This window comes from Balaenoptera acutorostrata, chromosome 16, assembly GCF_949987535.1.
Source record: "Balaenoptera acutorostrata chromosome 16, mBalAcu1.1, whole genome shotgun sequence".
Classification (NCBI taxonomy): domain Eukaryota; kingdom Metazoa; phylum Chordata; class Mammalia; order Artiodactyla; family Balaenopteridae; genus Balaenoptera; species Balaenoptera acutorostrata.
The window spans coordinates 28,675,596-28,695,783 of NC_080079.1; the positions used below are offsets into that span (position 1 = coordinate 28,675,596).

Below are 20,188 nucleotides of genomic sequence, written 5' to 3' on the forward strand. Positions count from 1 at the left end.
AGATGTTGATTTGCTAATTTCACTGGGAAAAGTAGTTGAGGGTTCCAGTTTTACAGCAGGTGGTAAGGGTAGCTCCTTTCCCCACCTACAGGGTTGCGGAAGAAGGAAGATACGTTCCTGACTTCTCAAGTTGGAGCAAGATTTATTTCCCATAAAAAACCTTTTTAATAGTAAGTGGTTAGCTAAAAAACAATATTCTAACATGTTTCAAGTATATTATAGGATAAATAGGTGTTTTGGGACTGGCCTAGGGCTGTGATTGCCTCTAATCTTATATCTCTTATAAGAATATGTATTTGGGACTTCCTTGGTGGCGCAGTGGTTAAGAATCCGCCTGCCAATGCGTGGGACACAGGTTTGAGCCCTGGTCCGGGAAGATCCCACATACCACGGAGCAACTAAGCCTGTGCGCCACAACTACTGAGACCGTGTGCCACAACTACGGAAGCCGATGCACCTAGAGCCCATGCTCTGCAACAAGAGAAGCCACCGTGATGAGAAGCCCGCACACCGCGACGAAGAGTAGCCCCCGCTCGCCGCAACTAGAGAAAGCCCGTGCGCAGCAACAAAGACCCAGCGCAGCCAAAAATAATTAACTTTTTTTAAAGTATGTATTTATTAAAAACACATTGTAAATCAATTATACTTCAATTAAAAAAAAGAAAATATGTATTTATTCCAAAGCAACTTCTGAATCCTAGACTCTTATAAATTGATAAATTGACATTATCTATGTTTATTAATTAGAGGATAGTCATTGACTTATTACTGAACCTATACATGGCTTTCACTACCTTAATGATTCATCCAAGCTCCTATAATAGCCTTAGAAAGAGAAAAACCATGTTTCTGAGGGTCTGTTTTTTTTTTTTTTTTAATTAATTTATTTATTTATTTTTGGCTGTGTCGGGTCTTCGTTGCTGTGTGCGGGCTTTCTCTGGTTCTGGTGAGTGGGGGCTACTCTTTGTTGTGGTGCGTGGGCTTCTCATTGTGGTGGCTTCTGTTGCGGAGCACGGGCTCTAGGCGGGCAGGCTTCAGTAGTTGTGGCATGTGGGCGCAGTAGTTGTGGCTCGCGGGCTCTAGAGCGCAGGCTCAGTAGTTGTGGCGCACGGGCTTAGTTGCTCTGCAGCATGTGGGATCTTCCCAGACCAGGGCTGAAACCCGTGTCCCCTGCATTGGCAGGCTGATTCTTAACCACTGGGCCACCAGGGAAGCCCTGAGGGTCTATTTCAATGCATCTGTTTTAAAGAGAACCAATTTATGTTCTTCCCTTTAGGGACATTTTCTTAAATTACAATGATATTGCCTGAAAACCTGTCTCATAAGAAAGCATACATTCAACATGATCTGTAGAAGCAAGTCCATTCATGCTACTATAAGGGGTCCTTTAGTGGTATTCAGGCAGTGAAAGACCTTTATGAGATCAGGGAGTGGGTACTTCTTCTGAAATGCCTCTCTTTGAAGGTCTCCACTGCTTTTTATATGTTTTCATTCTCTGTCCTTTAGAGCATTTGATAATCATTTAACAAATGTCTGTCTGCCTAATATATATCAGACACTGATAGGTCCTAGGGATATAAAGTTGAACAAGAAAATAATTGCCTTCAAGAAGTTACCTAGAAGAGGAGACTGGCATTTGTAAAACGAGGTGAAAAGAATTTCTAAGGTGTCTGGGTTGAGAGAAGGGTGCACTTATTTAACTTTTTTTTTTTTTAAATCATGTCCTACTTGAAACTGTGACCTTATGCCTTTGGTTCAGATTTCTTTCAGAGCACTCCAGTGACACCTTGGCCTCATTCCCTACTTCGAGGTGTTGCCTGAGGTTCAGTTTTCAACCCTGTTTCTCATCCACTGTTGTGCTAAGAAGTTCAAGAAATACTTAGTACATAGAGTGGGCAGGCACCACCAATGCCCTAAATTCTTTTCTGTCCTGAGTTCAAAACTCCCATGTCCACGTGAAAAGGAAATCTAGAGCTGTGTCACAATGACTTGGGACCACGTCATAAGTCATAAGATAACCAGCTCACCATTTTTGGGGGTATATCAGGCTGGAATATGGTGGTAGAATTCATGCATTAAATTAAAAATTTAAATCAAATAACTTAGGTCTAAGATCTTCAGCTGCCTACAGAACATTTTATTTGGAAATGCCATAATTCCCTCAATCAATATAAAAAAAATATATGATCACCCCCCCTCCAACTTTTTATCAGTCACAAGAGCCTATCCAGCTTTCTTTTACAATCATTGCCACTATGTTAATCCAGGCTTTCATCACCTGGTACCTGGATTGTTCTATTAGTCTCCTAATTTGATTCCCTGCCTCCAGCTCTGTTCTCTGCATGGTGATCCATATTGCTAGTCTGATATAATCTTATTGCATATCTGCCCATAATTTTCAGTAACTCCCAATTACCTGCATTGTTGAATTGGTATTCCACAATCTGAATCCAGCCCACTCCCCCAACTGTAGTCCCTTTCATTCTTGGTATGGGAAACACCAGGGCGCTATTAGCCGGTTGGGCCCCTTCCTCCTAGCTGGGAGTTCACCTATCTTCTTGAAGCCCCAACGTATGACACCTGTCTCGTCCCTGAAACCTTCCAGGAAGCCCCTGGTACCTCGCCCCCCGCCCATCTATAGCTTTTAATTAGTTCAACCAACGGTTGGGGGCACCAGTTGTTGCTGGGCTGCATGAAAGTCACTCACCGCCATTTATGGCCTAGATTGCTTTTTACCTTTTCAACTAAGTGGATTCCACTGAGAGCTCCTGGAGATAGGGCCGGGTCTTCTCCGCTTCAATAAGTAAATAATGAGTTATTTTCCCTTTTCAGAGGCTGCCCGCGGAGCCTGACTCAAATTGAATAGACCAGAACTTACTGGTCGCGGGATCTGACCCACTGCGCAATCACAGGACAGGTGAGGGAGGCCCGATTAAAAGCTATAATCCTATTAGGGAACGTTCTCCGTGGGTCAGCCGGGTGCTGGGCCCGGCGCCTGGCGGCGCGTGTGGGAGGTGGGACCTGCGGGCCAGGACTACTTTTGGCCCTCCGCAGCCGCCGTCCACAGCGCCCCCCTGAGCTCCAAAGCCCTGAGAGAAGACCGGCTCAGGCTCCAGCTACGCCGCGCCAGACCCCTAGCCTGGGCTCTCCGCGCAGGTTGGTTTTTCCCGCCTGTACGGGGCCGCTGAGAGGGGAGGCCGTGCCGGGGACCCCGAGCGCCGCCCCTCTCTCGGGAGGGTGCCGGGGCGCGCTCGCCCTCCGCTGGGACTCCGGCCCGCCCCGCTCCCGGGGCTCCTGCCGGTGTGCCTCTCAGGGGACCCCACGACGCCTGCCCTGCTCTCGGCCTGCACCCGGCTCGCTCTCCCTGCCGCGCCCGGGTGCCTCAGCCCGAGGACGGCCTCTCTCCAGCGCTGCCCTGGCGCCTCCCGCATCAGCCTTGGGCCCTGACCTGGCTTGGGCCCAATGTCGGCAACGGGTCTCTGCGTCTGGCCTGGGCGGGAAGGCCTGTCAGTGCTGACGCCGGCGCGCCGCGGGGGAGGCCGACCATCCTCCGGAGCGAGTGGACAGCCAAGGGTAGCTGGCGTCCTCTTTCACTGCACGAGCGTGTCCAGCTCTTGGTTGAGTGGTCATAGCTCTCCCACTTTTAACGCCTCCGGCCCCCGGCATTCTGACCGCAGCGGGGACCTTTTTTGTGAACAGATGTCTTTGAACAAAGTGGATTAAAAGCCCATCTTCCCAATTTGTAGGCTGGGGTTTAAACACTTCATGGAGTTTAGTTTAGACTGGTATAATAGTTAAAAGCACTGGGCTCTGGAGGCTGTTGGGGTGCACAGCTTGGCCTAGCCAGTTTTCTTCTCTGTAAAATGCGGATAGTATCAGTACTGGCCGCCCAGAACCATTGTGAGAATTAAATGAGATATGGACGTCAAGTGCACACGGCTAATTGCAGCTCCCGCTTAAGAGACCTTTCTCCAGAAACGTGAAAATGGTGTTGACCAGCAGGTGGCACTGGTGACCATGTAGTATGATGTGCGATCTTGTCCGAATATTCCTCAAGTGTTTAGAGGCCCCCGGGAAATCTTGGCTGAGTTGGCAGCCTTAAACTTTCTTCAAGCTGGAGAGTACATTTGAGATTATTAAGTAATAAAACTTTTGTTTTGGTAGGTCAAGACTAACCTGGCTGTGGCTTGCTCAAGGAGGTCACAGTGGGTCCCAAGTTTACTCCATCAAGTTCAGTGTTAACTTTTTTTTTTAACTTTGGGTTTTATTTATTTATTTATTTATTTATGGCTGTGTTGGGTCTTCGTTTCTGTGCGAGGGCTTTCTCTAGTTGCGGCAAGCGGGGGCCACTCTTCATCGCGGTGCGCGGGCCTCTCACTATCGTGGTCTCTCTTGTTGCGGAGCACAGGCTCCAGATGCGCAGTAGTTGTGGCCCACGGGCCTAGCCGCTCCGCGGCATGTGGGATCTTCCCAGACCAGGGCTCGAACCCGTGTTCCCTCATTAGCAGGCAGATTCTCACCCACTGCGCCACCAGGGAAGCCCCAAAATCCAATTTTTGATTTTAAAAGTTTACTCCTGCTGCTATGCAGAGAATAAATTGGGTGACAGGGATGAGTAGCAGGGAGAAGACCAGTAATCTAGGTGATAGATGATAGTATCTTCAAATAGAGCAGTGGTGAAGATGGAGAAAAATAGACCGATTAAGATATATTTTGGAGGCAAAATTTGGAAGACTTAATGATGGATTAGAAGGGAATAAGGGAGAAGGAGGGATCTAGGGTGATTTTCAGGTTTAGGGGTTAATCAGTTGGCTGGGTGGTGGTACCATTTGCTGAAATGAAGAAAACTGAAGGAAGAACAGATGGGTGGGCGAGATGGTGGAATAGAGAATTCTATTTTAGACAGACTAACTTTTAGGTATCTTTACTATATCCAAATGGAAATATTTGATTAGCAGTTGTATATAAGAACTTGTAGCTCAGAGGAGAGATTTGTGTTGCCGATATAAATTTGGGAGTCATCGACATATGGATGATGTTTAAAACCAAGGGATTGGATAGGGTCACTGAGAGATTATTTGGTTTGATGGTTATCATCACCCTTGGGCCTGTGGCAACCAGTGTGTTTGAATATCTTTTAGGGTTTAAAGCATTAGATTTCAGTAACTGGGAAAATGAACTGTCTTTACAGATCTGCAAACGGTCATGTATTTTTTACCCTGTGTTGCCCCCAAATGCCCCATTCTATGGTGGAGAGAGAGAAACAAGCTCTCATGTCCACAGGTGTTCCCTTGATCTGGCCCTTAAGCTTGCTGGTTTCTATTTTCAGTAGGCTGAGGGCCATGTCACTTTTCTGCCACCTACAGGACAGACCATGAAGCTGAAGGAACTTGAGCGGCCAGCCGTACAAGTGTGGAGCCCAGCTAGCCAGTACCCTGTGTATCTGGCCACAGGTATGGTGATACTGTGGATGAGGATCCACTGGAGTACATAGGTTGAAGGGAAACTTAGTATCCAGGGTTCTTTATTGTGCTTCAGAGAAAGTTTTAGAGTCATGGAAATCTGGGGTTGGCTAGCAGCATATGCAAAGGGATGTTAGGAGTTTTGGGTACCTGGGGGCAACCTTGGACTCTGGCTTAAGACTAAGCACCTCATGCTTTCTTGCTTTCTTTGGAGCTACCATTTGAAAAAGGGTATATCCAGTCCTCTCCTGTTCTCCTCTTCTCTACTGCTTAACCATTTATACCCCAAATCCATGCATATATTGTTGCTCATATGCTGCCTCTTCCTGACTTTTCTTGTGCCTAGGAACATCTGCCCAGCAGCTAGATGCCTCCTTTAGTACAGATGGCACATTGGAAATCTTTGAGGTTGATTTCAGGGACCCCTCTCTGGACTTGAAACGCAAGGGAGTCCTGTCTGCCTCCAGCAGGTACTATGTCTGAACTTTTGATGGGTATGCAGGGCAGATCCTGATGTAGACCCTGATGGGGAATCCCGGGAGTAGTATGTGCTTCTCAGGGCTCATGAGGAGACAAGTGAGGGGAGAATGATTTTTAAGTAGGAGAGAAGTTAACTCTGGGTTTATTTTGCAAGAGGATTTTGAAAACACCCACTCCAACCTTTGTGGTCAGCAGCAGCAGCGTCATGCAGAATCATGTGATAGAGACGCCTCACAGAAGCCTGGACCCACGAGTACCTGATCTGTCTCTGAACGCAGAGGAATTGGCTCCTTCCTCCCTTGGCTCTTGTGAAGATAACAGCCTTACACAATATTTCCTTGTCTGCCAGTGGGAGGCGAAAGAATGATCCTCTCCTCATTGCTGTCAGGCACCAATTGGGCACTCATGGATTTCATGGCTCTGGCAGGCTTACAGGGCTGGGTACTAGCACTCACCAAGCACATGTATACATGCCAGGCATTATGCTAGGGGCTCTGTATAATATCTTATTCATTCCTCAAAATGAGCCTAACCAATAAATACCATTATTCCCATTTTACATAGGAGAGAACCAAAACTCTGAGAAGCTAGGATTTAAGTCTAGGCCTGTCTTACTCCAAAACCTACCTTCTTTCTATTATTCAACTGTTCTTTTACAGGTTGTGTAAAGATAAGGCTTACAGTCTGAATCAATGATCTCTAAATTTTTGTACAATCAGGAAAAATGTGAATATTCACTGTATTCAAGTATATATTCAGTATAGATAATATACATGTATTACTGTACTACTTTTTAATATTAAAAATATAAATCTTTTTCTTACAGCCCAGAGGATTATCTTGCCCATCCCACTTTAGAGATTGCTGGTCTAGAATGCAACTCTCCATCTTCTTGTGCATTCTTTGGTCCATCTGAGTGATTAGATTAAGATATTTAGACAGAAGTACCCTCTTCTTTCTTTTCATGGTTTAACCTAATAATGAAAGTTAGTTTTTGTTCTCCTTTTCTTGAGCTCCTATATCACTTTGTTACAGTATCCCTTATTTTGCAGTTTTTAACATTTCTTTGTATTTCCAGTACCTTTACCTTTTGAAGAGCAGGCCTTGGCGGGTTTACCAGTAGTGATGAGATATTCTTAACCTCTAAGCAAGCATTTCGGAAAGGGCTGCTGAAAGGGGTGAGCTAATTTAATAATGTTTATACTCCTGAAGATAAGAAAAGGGGCAGTGAGCGCAAGAACTCTTTTCTTTGACCAGCCAAGCAGCAGCTTCAGCACAGTAGTGGCTCCTTAGGGCTAGGAGTTCCTAAGAAAGAGGCAATGTAATTGCTTAAGAAACCTTGAAACTGAATCCTGAGATCCATGTAGGCAGAGATTTTTGTCTGTTTTATTCACTGCTATATCTTTAGCATCTAGAACAGTGCCTGTCATTGGGTGGTTAAAAAATATCTGTGGAATAAATGAGTGATATTAGAAACTTCTGGATTACCAAACGAAGCATTCATGTCCACCAGTTCAGTTAGTTAGTCTTCAGTTAGTCTTAGTGCCTTAAGAGCTTTTCAAGTGTAACAATCTGTTTGTTTGGCAGCCAGCTAGGTTGAAGGGACCCTTTTTGAAATGTTGGTACTTTATTCAGGAATCATGAAGCATCACCTCACACCCTGCTCTACCCTGCAGGAATTTGGGGACTACAACCAAAACAAATGGTACAGTTAGCTTCCTTTTTCCACCTCTATAATTGTGTCTAAAGATTGATTCTCATTCTCAAAGACCTAAGGGATTACCTTTGACACAGTTCGGTTGGGGCCTTTCTGAAGAAATCATCTTAGACCCTCCAGGGTTTAAGACACCCACTTCTTTCCGTTCCAGCCTGGGTTAGGTCACTTACTCAAAAGTCAGCATCACAGACAATTGACCAAGATGATCAGGGTAGACAAAGGGCAACCCATCCTTTGCTTTATGCTTTCCTCTTTTCTGTATCATCTTCTGCTTAGTTTAATGGAAAGCACAGTTGTGTTGGGTTGCTACCTTGGCTAAAACTATGTGACTTTGGGCACATTGAATTCCATCAGTGATCTTAGGTTTCCTCACTTATATGTAAAGAAGAGGTTGTACAAGATGACTTCTAAGAACCTACTGAACTCCAAATTTAAGTCTTATCTTCAATCTCTCCTTCCCTTTTTCTAGCTTAGTCTCCTTCCTTTTTTCCTTTTTTTTTAAGAAACGCCTCTCTGTATCTCTTTATTATTAACTAAACATACTCTTCAAAGTCTTCCCCCTTCCATTGCCTGCCCTTTTTACCAGACCCATGCCTCAACCACATTTGAATCCTGAAGATCCTCTTATCCTCAACCCGTGATGTATCAGAGAAATATTATCTATTTAGAAATACCTGACTGAAAGAGAAATGTTCTGAAACACTGGTATGGGTGTAGATAAGGAACAGCCTTAAGCTATAAATAGAGTGAAGAGAGTGTGTGGATAAATCAGAATCAATATGGATTAGCATGTGCACTGAAGCAAGTGATGTTTGGTTTGTTAGATGAATCTCACTCAAGAAGAAAGCTTTCTGGGAGGATAATACATTGTTTATGTATTGACTTTTGAGTTGAGGACATAGCTGCTATGGCTGAATGAGTTCAGGGGTCAGTGGGTGATTTGCCGCACTCTACCTCTGTCTACACTGAGGTTCCAGATCTCTGAGTGGCCTCTGTAACCTATGTCTGACCCATCCTCTAGTAACATGGAGAAAGTAGGTGATCTATCTTCCAATACCTTTATCTCAGTTCTAGCTACTTGGGGAGCACTGTGACCCCTCTTTCGGTGCCTTTGTAAGGGACAACACTAAGTAGTAAAAGATTGTTTTGGTACTACTCCTAGTTTTCTTGTTTCTAAGATTTGCCTCCTCTCTAGAGACATCAAGATCACAGAGGAGAGAGAGCATGGGCTTTGTTGTTGGACAGACTTGGGTTCAAATCCCAGCTTTGCCATCTACTGTCCTATCAGACACATTATTTAACTTCTCTGACCCTGTTTTCTCTACTGTAAATTTGAGTAACATAGTTGGCACATAGTAGCCTGCTGCATACTAGGCATTCAGAAAAGTAGTTCTCCTCTCAGACAGCCATCGCTCCACCCCAGTGTCTTTATTTTCCAGTTTGGAGCACTGCCCTCATCTCTCTGACTTTTAAGGAAACTTGGATTTCCTCAGTTATTTTGGCCAGGGTGTGGACAAACTCATTTTCTCTTTAATCCACTAACATGAGGTTGGGATTTTTCATAAGGAACTTCACTAAGCAAATAAAATCAAAATCCAAAACAAAGAAGTACAGAAATCATGGGAGCAAGAATTTATACAGCACATATTCCTAATCCTAAGGTAGCTGAAGCTTGGCCTCAGATGAGCTTAGCTGGTGTGATGTTCTGATCTCACAGGTCTCAGTTTATTCTCTCCAGCCTTGTCTTTCTCTTTTTGCCAGGAGCATAGCCATGAGTTGATTGTTGGGGCTGGTTCTATCTTTATGCATTCAACTTCTTCCCATTGTTCTAAGCTGGTGTGCAGTCTGATGTATCTAGTACAGAGGTTCTCAACCTTGGCAGCTTATTAGAATCACCTGGGGGGCTCTTATTAGAAATGTAGATTCTGAGGGCCTGTCTCTGGAAATTCTGCTTCACAAGGTCTGGGTGGGAATCAAGGAACCTGTATTTTCTTTAGGCACCACCCCTCATTCTGTGATGCCACATGGTCTCCATCATTGCCATCATTATCCTGAGAAGCTCTTTAGCAGAGAATTCCACCTGTATTCTCATGTTTTCAAAGTTCCCACCTTCCTATACAAACTCGTCTCCCTATACCTTCTACTTAAATCTCTTAGTTCCTATTTGCAGGCCAAAGGCCATCTTTTTTGTTTTATAACTTTTTATTTTTAAAATATTCAAACACAGAAAAGTTGCACAATAGTACAATGAACAATCATATACCTTCATTTAGACTCATCAGTTGTTAATGTTTTGTCACATTTGCTCACATGCTTGTGTGCTCTCTCTTTGTCTACACACACACACACACACACACACACGGCTGTCCATTTGCAGGGCAGAGATGATTGATCAAGTCTCCTTCCTTGCCTGACTCGTCCCAGGTGTTCCCCCTCTCCCAGGTGTTGTCTATCACAGCTATTCGGGCTCCAGTTTCACCCTTACTAGTGAAGTGTTAACAATAGGAATGTACTTTCTGCATGCTTACACAAAGAAAAATCATTTTGTCACACCCCGTATTCTGCATTTCAGCCACTCTAAAGTAACTGGGCTCTCTTCTCCGACCCTTTGGTGACTCCCATGTGGTACTTTTTACTCTGATTTTACTCTGATTTTGTATGTCATGTGCTCGGACCATACCGAGGTCACTGCATTCCCATGTGAGTTTCCATGGCCATACCTACCTCTGCTTCCTGTGTGACCTATTAGAGGCTTCTCTGGCTATCCTATTGACTTGCCTCTGTCCATGCTGAGCTCTAGCCCCTGGATGACATGGCAGCCTCTGGAGCCAGCATGGAACACATTCTTCTGCCCTGTTAAGGTCAGCGCAACCTTAGAAAATATAGCCTTTCTGACAGTAGCTTGAGACCCATCGTTTGTTCAGCTCTGCTGTTTTTGTTCAGATGCTGACCTGGTCTGAACTAGTGCTCAGCTCTTCACTTTTGACACGTTGGCTCTGCTCTAATGACTAGCCAAACAGGTTCCTGCCTGGTCGCCCCATTCAATTTATTTGCTGATTGTTCCCAGGGTGTGGGAACATGTAATTTCAGTTAGAGATCTTATGACATCATTCAGTGTGAAATCTGGCTTCTCGGAAGGCTGTGGAAATATCCTTGTCTAGTAGGATAGCCAAGTGAAATGGAGGACAGACCACCTGTGAGGCTTTGGGGATTTCACATGCCTTCCCTAGGGGCTTTGCAGGGGACCCATACTTGTGTGCAGGGAGTCCAGGGTCCATCTCTTTCTTGTGTGAAAGATGCTCAGAAAGCCAGAAAAGTGTTTCCCAAATGGTGCATTTATTCTTTGTGCCACTGTGTCTCTAGGGCTGGCCCACCGAATCCACATGGTAGTTCCAGTGGACTAGACATGTGGGAGAGGCATGGGATGGGAAAGTCCTTAGATCTTTTCTCACTTCCAGTTTAAGAGGGAAGAGGGGACAGCAACTGTTGGCCTAAGGAACCTGCTTCTATTCAGGTGTAGAAGAGTTTGGACCTTGCTCTAAATAGAAGACAGTATTTTATGATGGTTAAGAGCTCAGGCTTTGGCATAAGATGGGCCTAACTTTGAACCTTGACTCTGTCACTTCCTAGATGTCAAATGGAAGTAAAATTACTAACTGTATATACAGAAGTTTCGCAACTTCTCTGTGCCTCGTTTCCTCAATTGAAAATGGAGTTAATACCCCATGGAGTTGTTGATCAGCTAATACATGTAAAGCACTTAAAACAGTGCCTAGTACGTAGGAAGTTATCAAAATAAGTGTTAGTTGTTATTTGAGTTGGGAGGATTAAGAAGTAATTTATTTGAAGTGTTTATCACTGGGTTTATATTAAATCCAGTAATATTAACAAAACAAAAAAAGCACCCCTCCCCCAGCTCCATGGCAGTGGCCTCCTGGCTTCTAGTGTAACATAGATGGAACATTTTTTCAGCCAGAGGGCAGGACCAGGCAGAGGAGACCTCTGTTCTGCGTCTGGGAAATGAGGGAGACAGGCAGGCCCTGACTAAGGGTGGGGATGCCTGCGTAATGGCGGAGGCTGACAGAGATGCCCATTCCCTGCTTACTGACGTGGACCTGAGTTGGTGCTGATGCCAGTTCCTCCTCTTTGTAGGTTTCACAAGCTGATCTGGGGGAGCTTTGGCAACGGGGTTCTGGAAGGCTCCGGGGTTATTGCAGGCGGCGGGGACGATGGCATGCTTACTCTATACAATGTGACCCACATCCTGTCTTCGGGAAAGGAGCCTGTGATTACCCAGATACAGAAGCACACGGGGGCTGTCAGAGCCCTTGACTTTAATCCTTTCCAGGTACTGCATTTCAGTTAATCAGACACGGCCGACAGATCTGAAGGGAAGCATTTGCTTGTGACCTGTGGTCTCTAACTCTGAGCCCTTCACGGGTTGTTGTGGGGGTGGCTGTGGAAGCCCCACATGTGGGTATCCTTCCCCCTTTTCTGCTCTCATCTCTTCCTGGGGAGGCGTGTCTCCAAAGGCCTGTTCCTTCATACAGGGCAACCTCCTGGCCTCAGGGGCCAATGATTCTGAAATCTTCATTTGGGATTTGAATAACCTGAGTGTGCCAATGACCCCAGGATCCAAGTCACAGGTGAGGAGCCTTCTGGTGCTGCTGCTTAAGAGTGTGCAGCTAAAAAAAAAAAAGAGTGTGCAGCTGATTTTCCCGGGGAGCGTTGAATTCTGGAGGCAGCCAGAGCACAGGAGATTTCCGTCTTCACCACAGGAGGGCACTAAAGCTCCACAGACTAACGTGCTGCCTACCAGCCAGATAATAGAGATGGAGTCGGGTGGGGATGGGTTGGGGGTGGCTTGTGGTCATTAACTGACCTAGGGGTTTCTGGAAGGCAAATGAAGAAGGGTGAGGGGAGTAAAAGACATTGAGAGAAGGTGTGAGCGTACTGTTTGTCGTAGTATAGCTTAGGCAAGCTTGGGCCCTGAGCTTAGCTGACCAGGGGCAAGAGTAGGACACCCAGATCCACCCTTGTCCTTTTTGTGGGAGGATCAGTGTTGTCTTTGTATCTGGTTCCCCCATGCGGTTGGGGGACTTGTGTGTCTCTGTCTCTGAGTGTACCTATCTTGTCAGTCTGTAACTGGGCCCATCTTTTTCTTCCTCGCTTTTGTTTCTTATGCTTACAGTATCGTGAGGTAAGTTCAGTATGAATTTGATAGCACCTTGTGCCCTAAAAGTATCAATGGCTTTTCTCTCTGCCTCATTCTCTCGGGGGGTCTTGGGTGTCTATATTTCCCTCCCTCCCTCACCTCTTTCCTCTCCTTCTCTCTCTTGTCAGAGACGAGAGGGCTGTTTTAAAATCTTGACTCTATCCTCTCAGGAGCACTTTGGGATAGGAGTAAAACCCAAGTGCATCTGTCCTTCTCTCAGCTTCTACACCAGTTTCCTAAAGCATCCTCTCTGGAAAACTCCCCTCCCAGCTTCCCGAGACTGGCTTGGTTTGGATAGCCCCATGTCTACTCTTGGCCTTTCTGTGGGTGGTTGGGAGCAGTGGAAGAGCAGCTGTCTCTTGGTCCAGGGGTGACAGGTTGTCCTCAACCTGCCCCCCACACATCCTGCCTCAGCAGCCCCCAGAAGACATCAAGGCACTCTCTTGGAACCGTCAAGTTCAACACATTCTGTCTTCTGCTCACCCCAGCGGCAAGGCAGTCGTGTGGGATCTCAGGAAGAATGAACCTATCATCAAAGTCAGTGATCACAGCAACAGGGTGAGTTGAATACAGGCAGAATATAGGCTCGGGCTCTGCTGTCTCTCTCAGGCCTCGTGTTGGAGCTGCTCTCCCCCAGGCCAGGGTTCTGCTTTCGCCTGTTACACCTGTGGATTCAGCTTCATAGCAGATTTCCATTTGAGAGTGAAAGCTTAGGGAAGCTAAACTGAGCTGATCTGGAGGCTTCTGGTGCTCCTTGCTTATGGTCATCACTTATTCCCCGATGGCTGTGGTGTTCCTAGTCACATAGGAGAGACACAAAACCTGCCCTCAGAGAGGTCCCATTTCAGCTGGACAAAAAGGTTCATAACCAGAAGAGTCAGGTTACATTGCCCATTGGGGTCTGCTTTGTTCACAGATGCACTGCTCAGGCCTGGCCTGGCACCCAGACATAGCCACCCAGTTGGTGCTATGTTCAGAAGATGATCGTCTTCCAGTAATTCATCTGTGGGACTTGCGCTTTGCCTCCTCACCCCTGAAGGTGCTGGAGAGTCACAGCAGGTAGCATCTCAAACCCCATCCACATCCTTGTTGGAGGGCAGGGGCGTAAATGACCTGGATAGAAGGCAATGCATGCCTCGCTTTGGCTACCAGACATTCTCCCTGGCTTCAAAGCTATCCCAGTGAACACATAGTTACCCAGTTCTAGTTCCAGCTCCAATCAAGAGGAATTCCTTTAGACCCAGAGGTTATGGAAAAGAGCCTGAGTTTCCATCTAACTTCCAGAGATGGGAGTGGGGATAGGGTCATGAGAAATACTGGAGCCAATGTTTAGTCCCCCTAGGAGAGTCCCCAGGCTCTGATCTGGGGACAGTACTCATTTCTTTAGGTGATTAGGTTGCCTCCTTCAAGAGTTCTTAATAAGAGAACCTTGGCTCCTGTCTTTTCTGTGAACAGGCCTGCCTCTGAAGCTGTAGCTCTTGGGCCTACAGCAGAGAAAGCAGCCCCATAGTCTGTTCTTTCTAACTCAAGGGCCATGCCCCTTGGGGACTCCTGAGCGTTAGGTCCTCACTACCCTCCTGGGCTAAAGGCACCCATAGGGATGGGTGCTTGCCTGATTCATGTTGATTCATAATTCCTACCCTACAATCAGGGAAGAGAAGCAGGCCATCCTTCAGTGACCTGTAGGAGGCAGAGTGGTAAAGTGCACAGCGCACAGGCTCTGGGATTTGACTTGGGTTCTGGCTGCTTGACTGCTGAAAGTTCCTTGATTTCCTCCAAAGCCTCATTTTCCTCATTTGTAAAATGAAGTCAGACTGCTCATTTTGGGGGGATGAGATTATCCAAGATACATAAGGCACCCTACTCACAGTAGGCATTCAGCAAATGTTAGTTCCTCTTTCCTTTCCTTTTTAGGGGGATCCTGTCAGTGTCATGGAGTCAGGCTGACGCTGAGCTACTGCTCAGTAGTGCCAAGGACAACCAGATCTTGTGCTGGAACCTGGGGAGCAGTGAGGTAGGCTGGCCCTTCTGTGGGCATGCTGGGATGGTAGGGGAGTCCCGGCTGCACCTATGTGTTCTGGGTTTCCTTACCTAAGTCAAGGTTTCCTTAATGGTTGTGTTCCCTCATATTAGGTGGTGTATAAGCTACCCACACTGAGCAGCTGGTGCTTTGACGTGCAGTGGTGCCCTCGGGACCCTCCAGTGTTCTCTGCTGCCTCCTTCGACGGCTGGATCAGTTTATACTCTGTGATGGGTAGGAGCTGGGAAGTCCAGCAGATGAGACAGGCTGACAAGGTTTGAAGGGCTTGGTGGAGAATGCTGGCGGGAAGGGACTCTGTTTGGCGGGAGAGGGAAGGACATAAGCCTGGAAAGAAGTGGGGACTGTTGGAGACTTGGGAGACCAGAGCCCTGGGTTTGGGAAGGCTGAACCTTTGCTCCAGTGCCCATCTTCCCGGAAGGATGTCAGTTCCTGCCCAATACAAAGGACGCCTTTACCTTGACTCTTGCTCTTGGATGTTCCCAGCGGTATTTTGGGGAAATTGGACCTCCATGCTAGGACCCTTCACTATTTTGGAAGTATGAACCGTCTTTCCTCCCTGCCTCCTATAGATCCATTTTGTGCCACACTCCACTGTAGACATTGAATGCAGTAGGGTTTCCAAGAGCCTTATTGCATGGGAGTCCCATCCTCACTACCAGTCCCCTGGAATATGAGAGTCCTGCCTTTGTGGGCCAAATTGGGTATCTCAAGGATCCCTCCCAAAATGGAGTTTGTAGGTAGAGTTCCTGGCTAAGCCACCACTCCATACTGGTGATGCAGGTGTCCTTTTGCCCTCAGATCTCTTCTTCCTTTAGCAAAGTCCAGCATCTCCCACCGTTGCAGGTGCCAGAGCAAGTGGCCCAAGCATCATTGATACCTCCCCTGAAAAAACCCCCCAAATGGATGAGAAAGCCAGCAGGTGTTTCATTTGCTGTAAGTGTAGTGTGTGTGTGTGAAGCCTACTGTGTGCCCAGCATGGAGCTGTGTTCTGTAAGAGGTTTATTCTCACTGCCTGTGTCTCAGATCAGGTCCCACTTTACTGCTCAAGCAGAGAGTTGCTGTAGCTTCCCTCTCTACCCCTTCACCCTGCTTGCTGTGCCAGTCCTGTCTAAAAGGAATTGATTGCTTTAGAACTCTCATTTATGGAGAACTGCCTGAGATTCCATCTGATTTTTCTCCACATCTACATACCTGGACTGGTAGTGAGTCCAGGCATGGTTAGAACACAAAAAGAACAGGATGAATACAAAGCAGGAAAGAAGAAAAAATCTAGATTTCATCCTCTTACTCCTCTGCTCGAAACTTTGATCCCCCCGCCATTGCCTTATAGACTCAAGGCCAAATGTACACAGAGCCCCATTTACCTCCAGTTTTTTGGGGGGGTGGGAGCACTGCCCTAAACATCAAGTTTATTGTGCCATTCTCACATTCCAAACCCAACCCCCCCCGCAGTGGGGGACAGCAGAGGGAAGGATTTTCACAGTACCTGCAGGCCTCCCCATCAACGTTCCCCTCTTAACCCTCAGTCCATCTATCCGTGGTCCACTGAGACACAGCTAGGACAAGGGCCGAGGAGAAATGGGAATCTCTCCTTGGGACAACAGGAGGAAGAGGCTAGAGAACTTGATACCCACCACCTCCCATGCCCTAGGAGAACAGAGGTTAGCAAACCGTCCATGCCATCCAGCCCAGTGGAGTGGGGGAGAGGAAGATGATGGTGACTCCAGCACAGCCGGGCTTGCTGCTTAGGTGCCAGCGGTGTAGGGAAGAGGCTGGGGCAGCAACACAGGAAAGGCTTTTTCTGCAGATCCAAGGGAGGAGACTATCTTTGGAGCCAGAAAGAAAAGACCTTGGGATACTTTCCTCTTCCCCCAGGTCCTTTGGAGCAGCGGGCAGCTTCTTCACACTGTCTGTTCAGGAAGCCACTTAGTGGCTGGGGGGATGGGCCTTGTGGAACAGTTACATGGGACACGGAAGTCTTTGAAGGTGTTGTGGGGTGTGGCCACAAGCTTCTAGCTGGAGGAGCCCACCTCTGGGGATGTCAGGTAGGAAGTGAACTGCTCTGGCTTCAGCTGAATTCGATGATAGTTCTTGTAGATTGCTTCCATGAGAGTCTTTCTCTTGCTGTAGGATGACCAAGGCTGGGGCTCCAGGACCAGGATGCCCCTAGGACGTAGGTGCCAGTAGATCTGGCAAAACACGCACTTCAACCCCTCGTCTCTCCAGTTGAGACGCACCCACCTGTTGAGGCTGAGGCAGAGCACCACATCTTATGTGAGTGTTTGGGCCTGCACCAGCTCATCTCGATCCAGCACAAAGTTGCCTGCCCTGGAAAATTCTCTGCTGAACTAAAAAAAAAAAAAGGCACTAAAACAGGCGATGTTGTCCAACTTCCACTTCCCCCGAAATGGCCAAGTCCTACTCCAGTTTTTATTCCCACCTTATTCTCATGTGTTCGCTCTGCACCAGTTACATATGTCTACTTTCTGTTCTATGAATAACTCAACTCTGCTGCCTCCACCTGTACCTTACCCTTCAGCTTCTCTCCTGAACATTGAATCCTACTGCAGCCTTTCAAGGTCGCTTGCTTAAATACCACCCGCCTCCATGATGCCCGTCTTTAACCCCATGAGAGGTGAAGAACTCTGAGGTCAAGGGGCCTGAATTCTTATCATAGCTCTGTCTCTTACCAGCTGGGTAACCTTGGCAAGTCACTTAACTCAGGACTTCAGTGTTCTTATCTGTAAAACAGGGATAGTAGTACCTGCTGAGCTTGTATTTGTGAATTGACATGAAACTCAAATAAGAATATATGTAAGCACTTTGTAAAACTATCGAGTATTATACAAATCAAAAGTTAAGATTGTTCTGTTTAGCACAATCTGTAATGTAGATTTTGTGCTGTAAGAGTGGAGAAGAATTCTGGCTGGGAACATTCATTAAGGAGGGGGTAGTAGTGAATGGTTGGGGACTAGAGCAGTAGTTGTCAAGCATGGCTGCAGTTGGAATAACCTGAAGATCTTAAAAAAATACTGATGCCCAGTACCACCCCCAGAGCTTCTGATTTTTTTGTCTGGGGTACAGCCTGGTGACTTTGGACAGCTCCCCAGGTGGTTTTAATGTGCAGCCCAGGTGAAGAACTGCTGGAGTAAAGGAACTTTCCTGGGCTCTGCTTTTGTGCCAGGTGCTTTATATAAAGTGCCTCATTTGGTGAGAAGGATGCTCAGGTGGGGTTGTGGTGGGTGAAGGCACAGAAGCAGGAATGAACTGGGCACTTTGGAGATGCGGAGTGATCACATGAATGAACAGAGAGAGAGGTGCTGGAGAGGCAGGTCTGGCCCTGATTTTGAAAGATTTTGTGCACTCTAGGCAGAGGAGCTTAAGCTCTCTCCAGGGCCTTGTGAAACCAGTACAGGCTCCTGAATGGCAGCAGGGATAGGGTTGTAGTCTAAGGCTTGGAATGGAGGAGGAAAAGACCCATGCTAGCACTGGGCATGGGAGACATTGAACAAGAAGAGGGAAGACTTTGTTGTTGCTCAGCTATTGTGGGTAAAAAGACTGTGATAATGCCAAGGAGGTTAGTCCAGGTGACTGGGAGAAAGGTGGTACCAGGACAAGTGAGGAAAAGATGAGTACCACGTACTGAAGTTTTAAGTTGATGGTGCTGAAAGTGCAGGAGTGGTTTTGGGATGGGGGCACATTCACTGCTGAATTCCTGATCCTATTCTACCCCCAGGAGTTCTCTTATTATTGCTTTCCTATCCTAGGGTTGACCAATACATAGCCTTCCCCTGTGATCCTGACTTGGTGTTAATTTTTGCCTTAACCTTTCTTGTTTTTCCTCACCAGTTTGGGGGGAAGCTGGTTACCTTTGGCCTCCCCAGCACCCCTGCCCATCAGGTGCCACAGCCTTGCCTCCGCCTAGTCTTCATCAGTCAGGTCACCACAGAACCTGAATTCCTCATGCGGTCAGCTGAGCTGCAGGAGGGCCTGGGATCAGGAAATCTCCTGAATTACTGTCAGAACAAGATCCAGCAAGCATCACCGCAAAGCGAAAAGATGCTCTGGCAGTTCCTGAAGGTAGGAAGCCTGAAGGCTGGCTGCCCAGAAGTGTTTCTCCAAAGCTGGGCACCCCAGCCTCTGTCAACAACCACCACGTGGCCCAGATTACAGAGGCCCTAACCCCGCTAGGATTTTTCCTACATGGCACCCACCCCGGGCACAAAATCTTCACCCTTTACCCGAGGCTCAGAGACCATTTATGGCTAGGGAAACTGAGGAGTACAAGTAGCATTTGCCTTTTCTCTGCTGTTGCTGATGTCCTGCATACTTTACCAGAGCCAAGGTGAAGGCTTTCACAGTGCCATGCCACAGGGCAGTTAAGGTGATGGGAATGGAGAAGAAAGAAAGGGAAAGGAAGGGAAGAAGATCAGCTGGAAGGCTTTGAGTTGTTTCAGGTAACCCAAGGCAAGTCACTGTGGTGGGACTCAGGGCTCAAGTCCCACTCTGCTCTGGAGGCATGGCTTCAGTTGCAGCGTCAGTTTAATTTCAGGTTGCTTATGACACCACGCTGAGTGCTTTACGTGTCAAAGGAAGTGAGCATGTGAGAGGAGAGAGCTGAAGAAAGAAATAACTGGACAGGCAGTGAGAGGATTAGTCATATCTTTGGGATTATAGAGTAGAGTGCAAAAAGGACAGGGCCTGTCCTGGAGGGTCTGAGAAGGACTTGGAGTCTGTGCTGCAGATATACTAGAACTTTATGAAGGTCGATACCAGGAATCTGAGAAGGAGAAAAGGATCTGAGGAAGATCATCAACCGTAGAATGAAGCTAGAAAAAGATGTGGGAAGAAAATAGTAAGAAATAATGCTATTGTTATAAGCAGGATACAGGTAGTAGCTCCAGGAATGATGGGGTGAGAAAGAGTAGAGGGAATAATCGGGAGTTCAGCCTTTACTCTGCTGAACAAAGGAGACATTGGTGCCCACAGGACAGAGGGGAGTCTGATTTAAAAGCTACGCAAGAGCTGTCCATGATGGTCCTGAAGCTGAGTATGGAAGAACATTTCCAGGAGAAGAGGATAGAAGAAGAAGGGGGCCCTGAGAGACTATGAGAAAGATCATAGTAAGAATTCATGGTTCAGTGTGGGATAAATGAAGGGCCCAGGCCAGCTAACCCATTAGGGTAGGGCTTCAGGAAGCCTTGGCCCTTAGTATCTGGAACACTGAGTGGGTAAGCTGACGTCGTTTACTATATCCATGCAACTTCCACTTA

The 20,188-nt window shown here is 47.0% G+C and overlaps 1 protein-coding gene across 1 annotated transcript in view; it reads left to right on the forward strand.

Moving 5' to 3' along the window:
* Nucleotides 1–79: 79 nt before the first annotated feature.
* Nucleotides 80–20,188, forward strand: part of SEC31B (SEC31 homolog B, COPII coat complex component) — a 32,697-nt gene continuing 12,588 nt past the window's right edge. The window contains exons 1-12 of the mRNA XM_057530634.1: nt 80–607; nt 2,833–2,917; nt 5,367–5,453; nt 5,809–5,932; nt 11,812–12,007; nt 12,210–12,305; nt 13,289–13,432; nt 13,791–13,933; nt 14,789–14,888; nt 15,008–15,169; nt 15,714–15,848; nt 18,765–18,995. Coding sequence (XP_057386617.1) covers nt 5,375–5,453; nt 5,809–5,932; nt 11,812–12,007; nt 12,210–12,305; nt 13,289–13,432; nt 13,791–13,933; nt 14,789–14,888; nt 15,008–15,169; nt 15,714–15,848; nt 18,765–18,995 — 1,410 coding nt within the window. The 5' untranslated portion in view covers nt 80–607; nt 2,833–2,917; nt 5,367–5,374. The remainder of the gene's footprint in view (nt 608–2,832; nt 2,918–5,366; nt 5,454–5,808; nt 5,933–11,811; nt 12,008–12,209; nt 12,306–13,288; nt 13,433–13,790; nt 13,934–14,788; nt 14,889–15,007; nt 15,170–15,713; nt 15,849–18,764; nt 18,996–20,188) is intronic.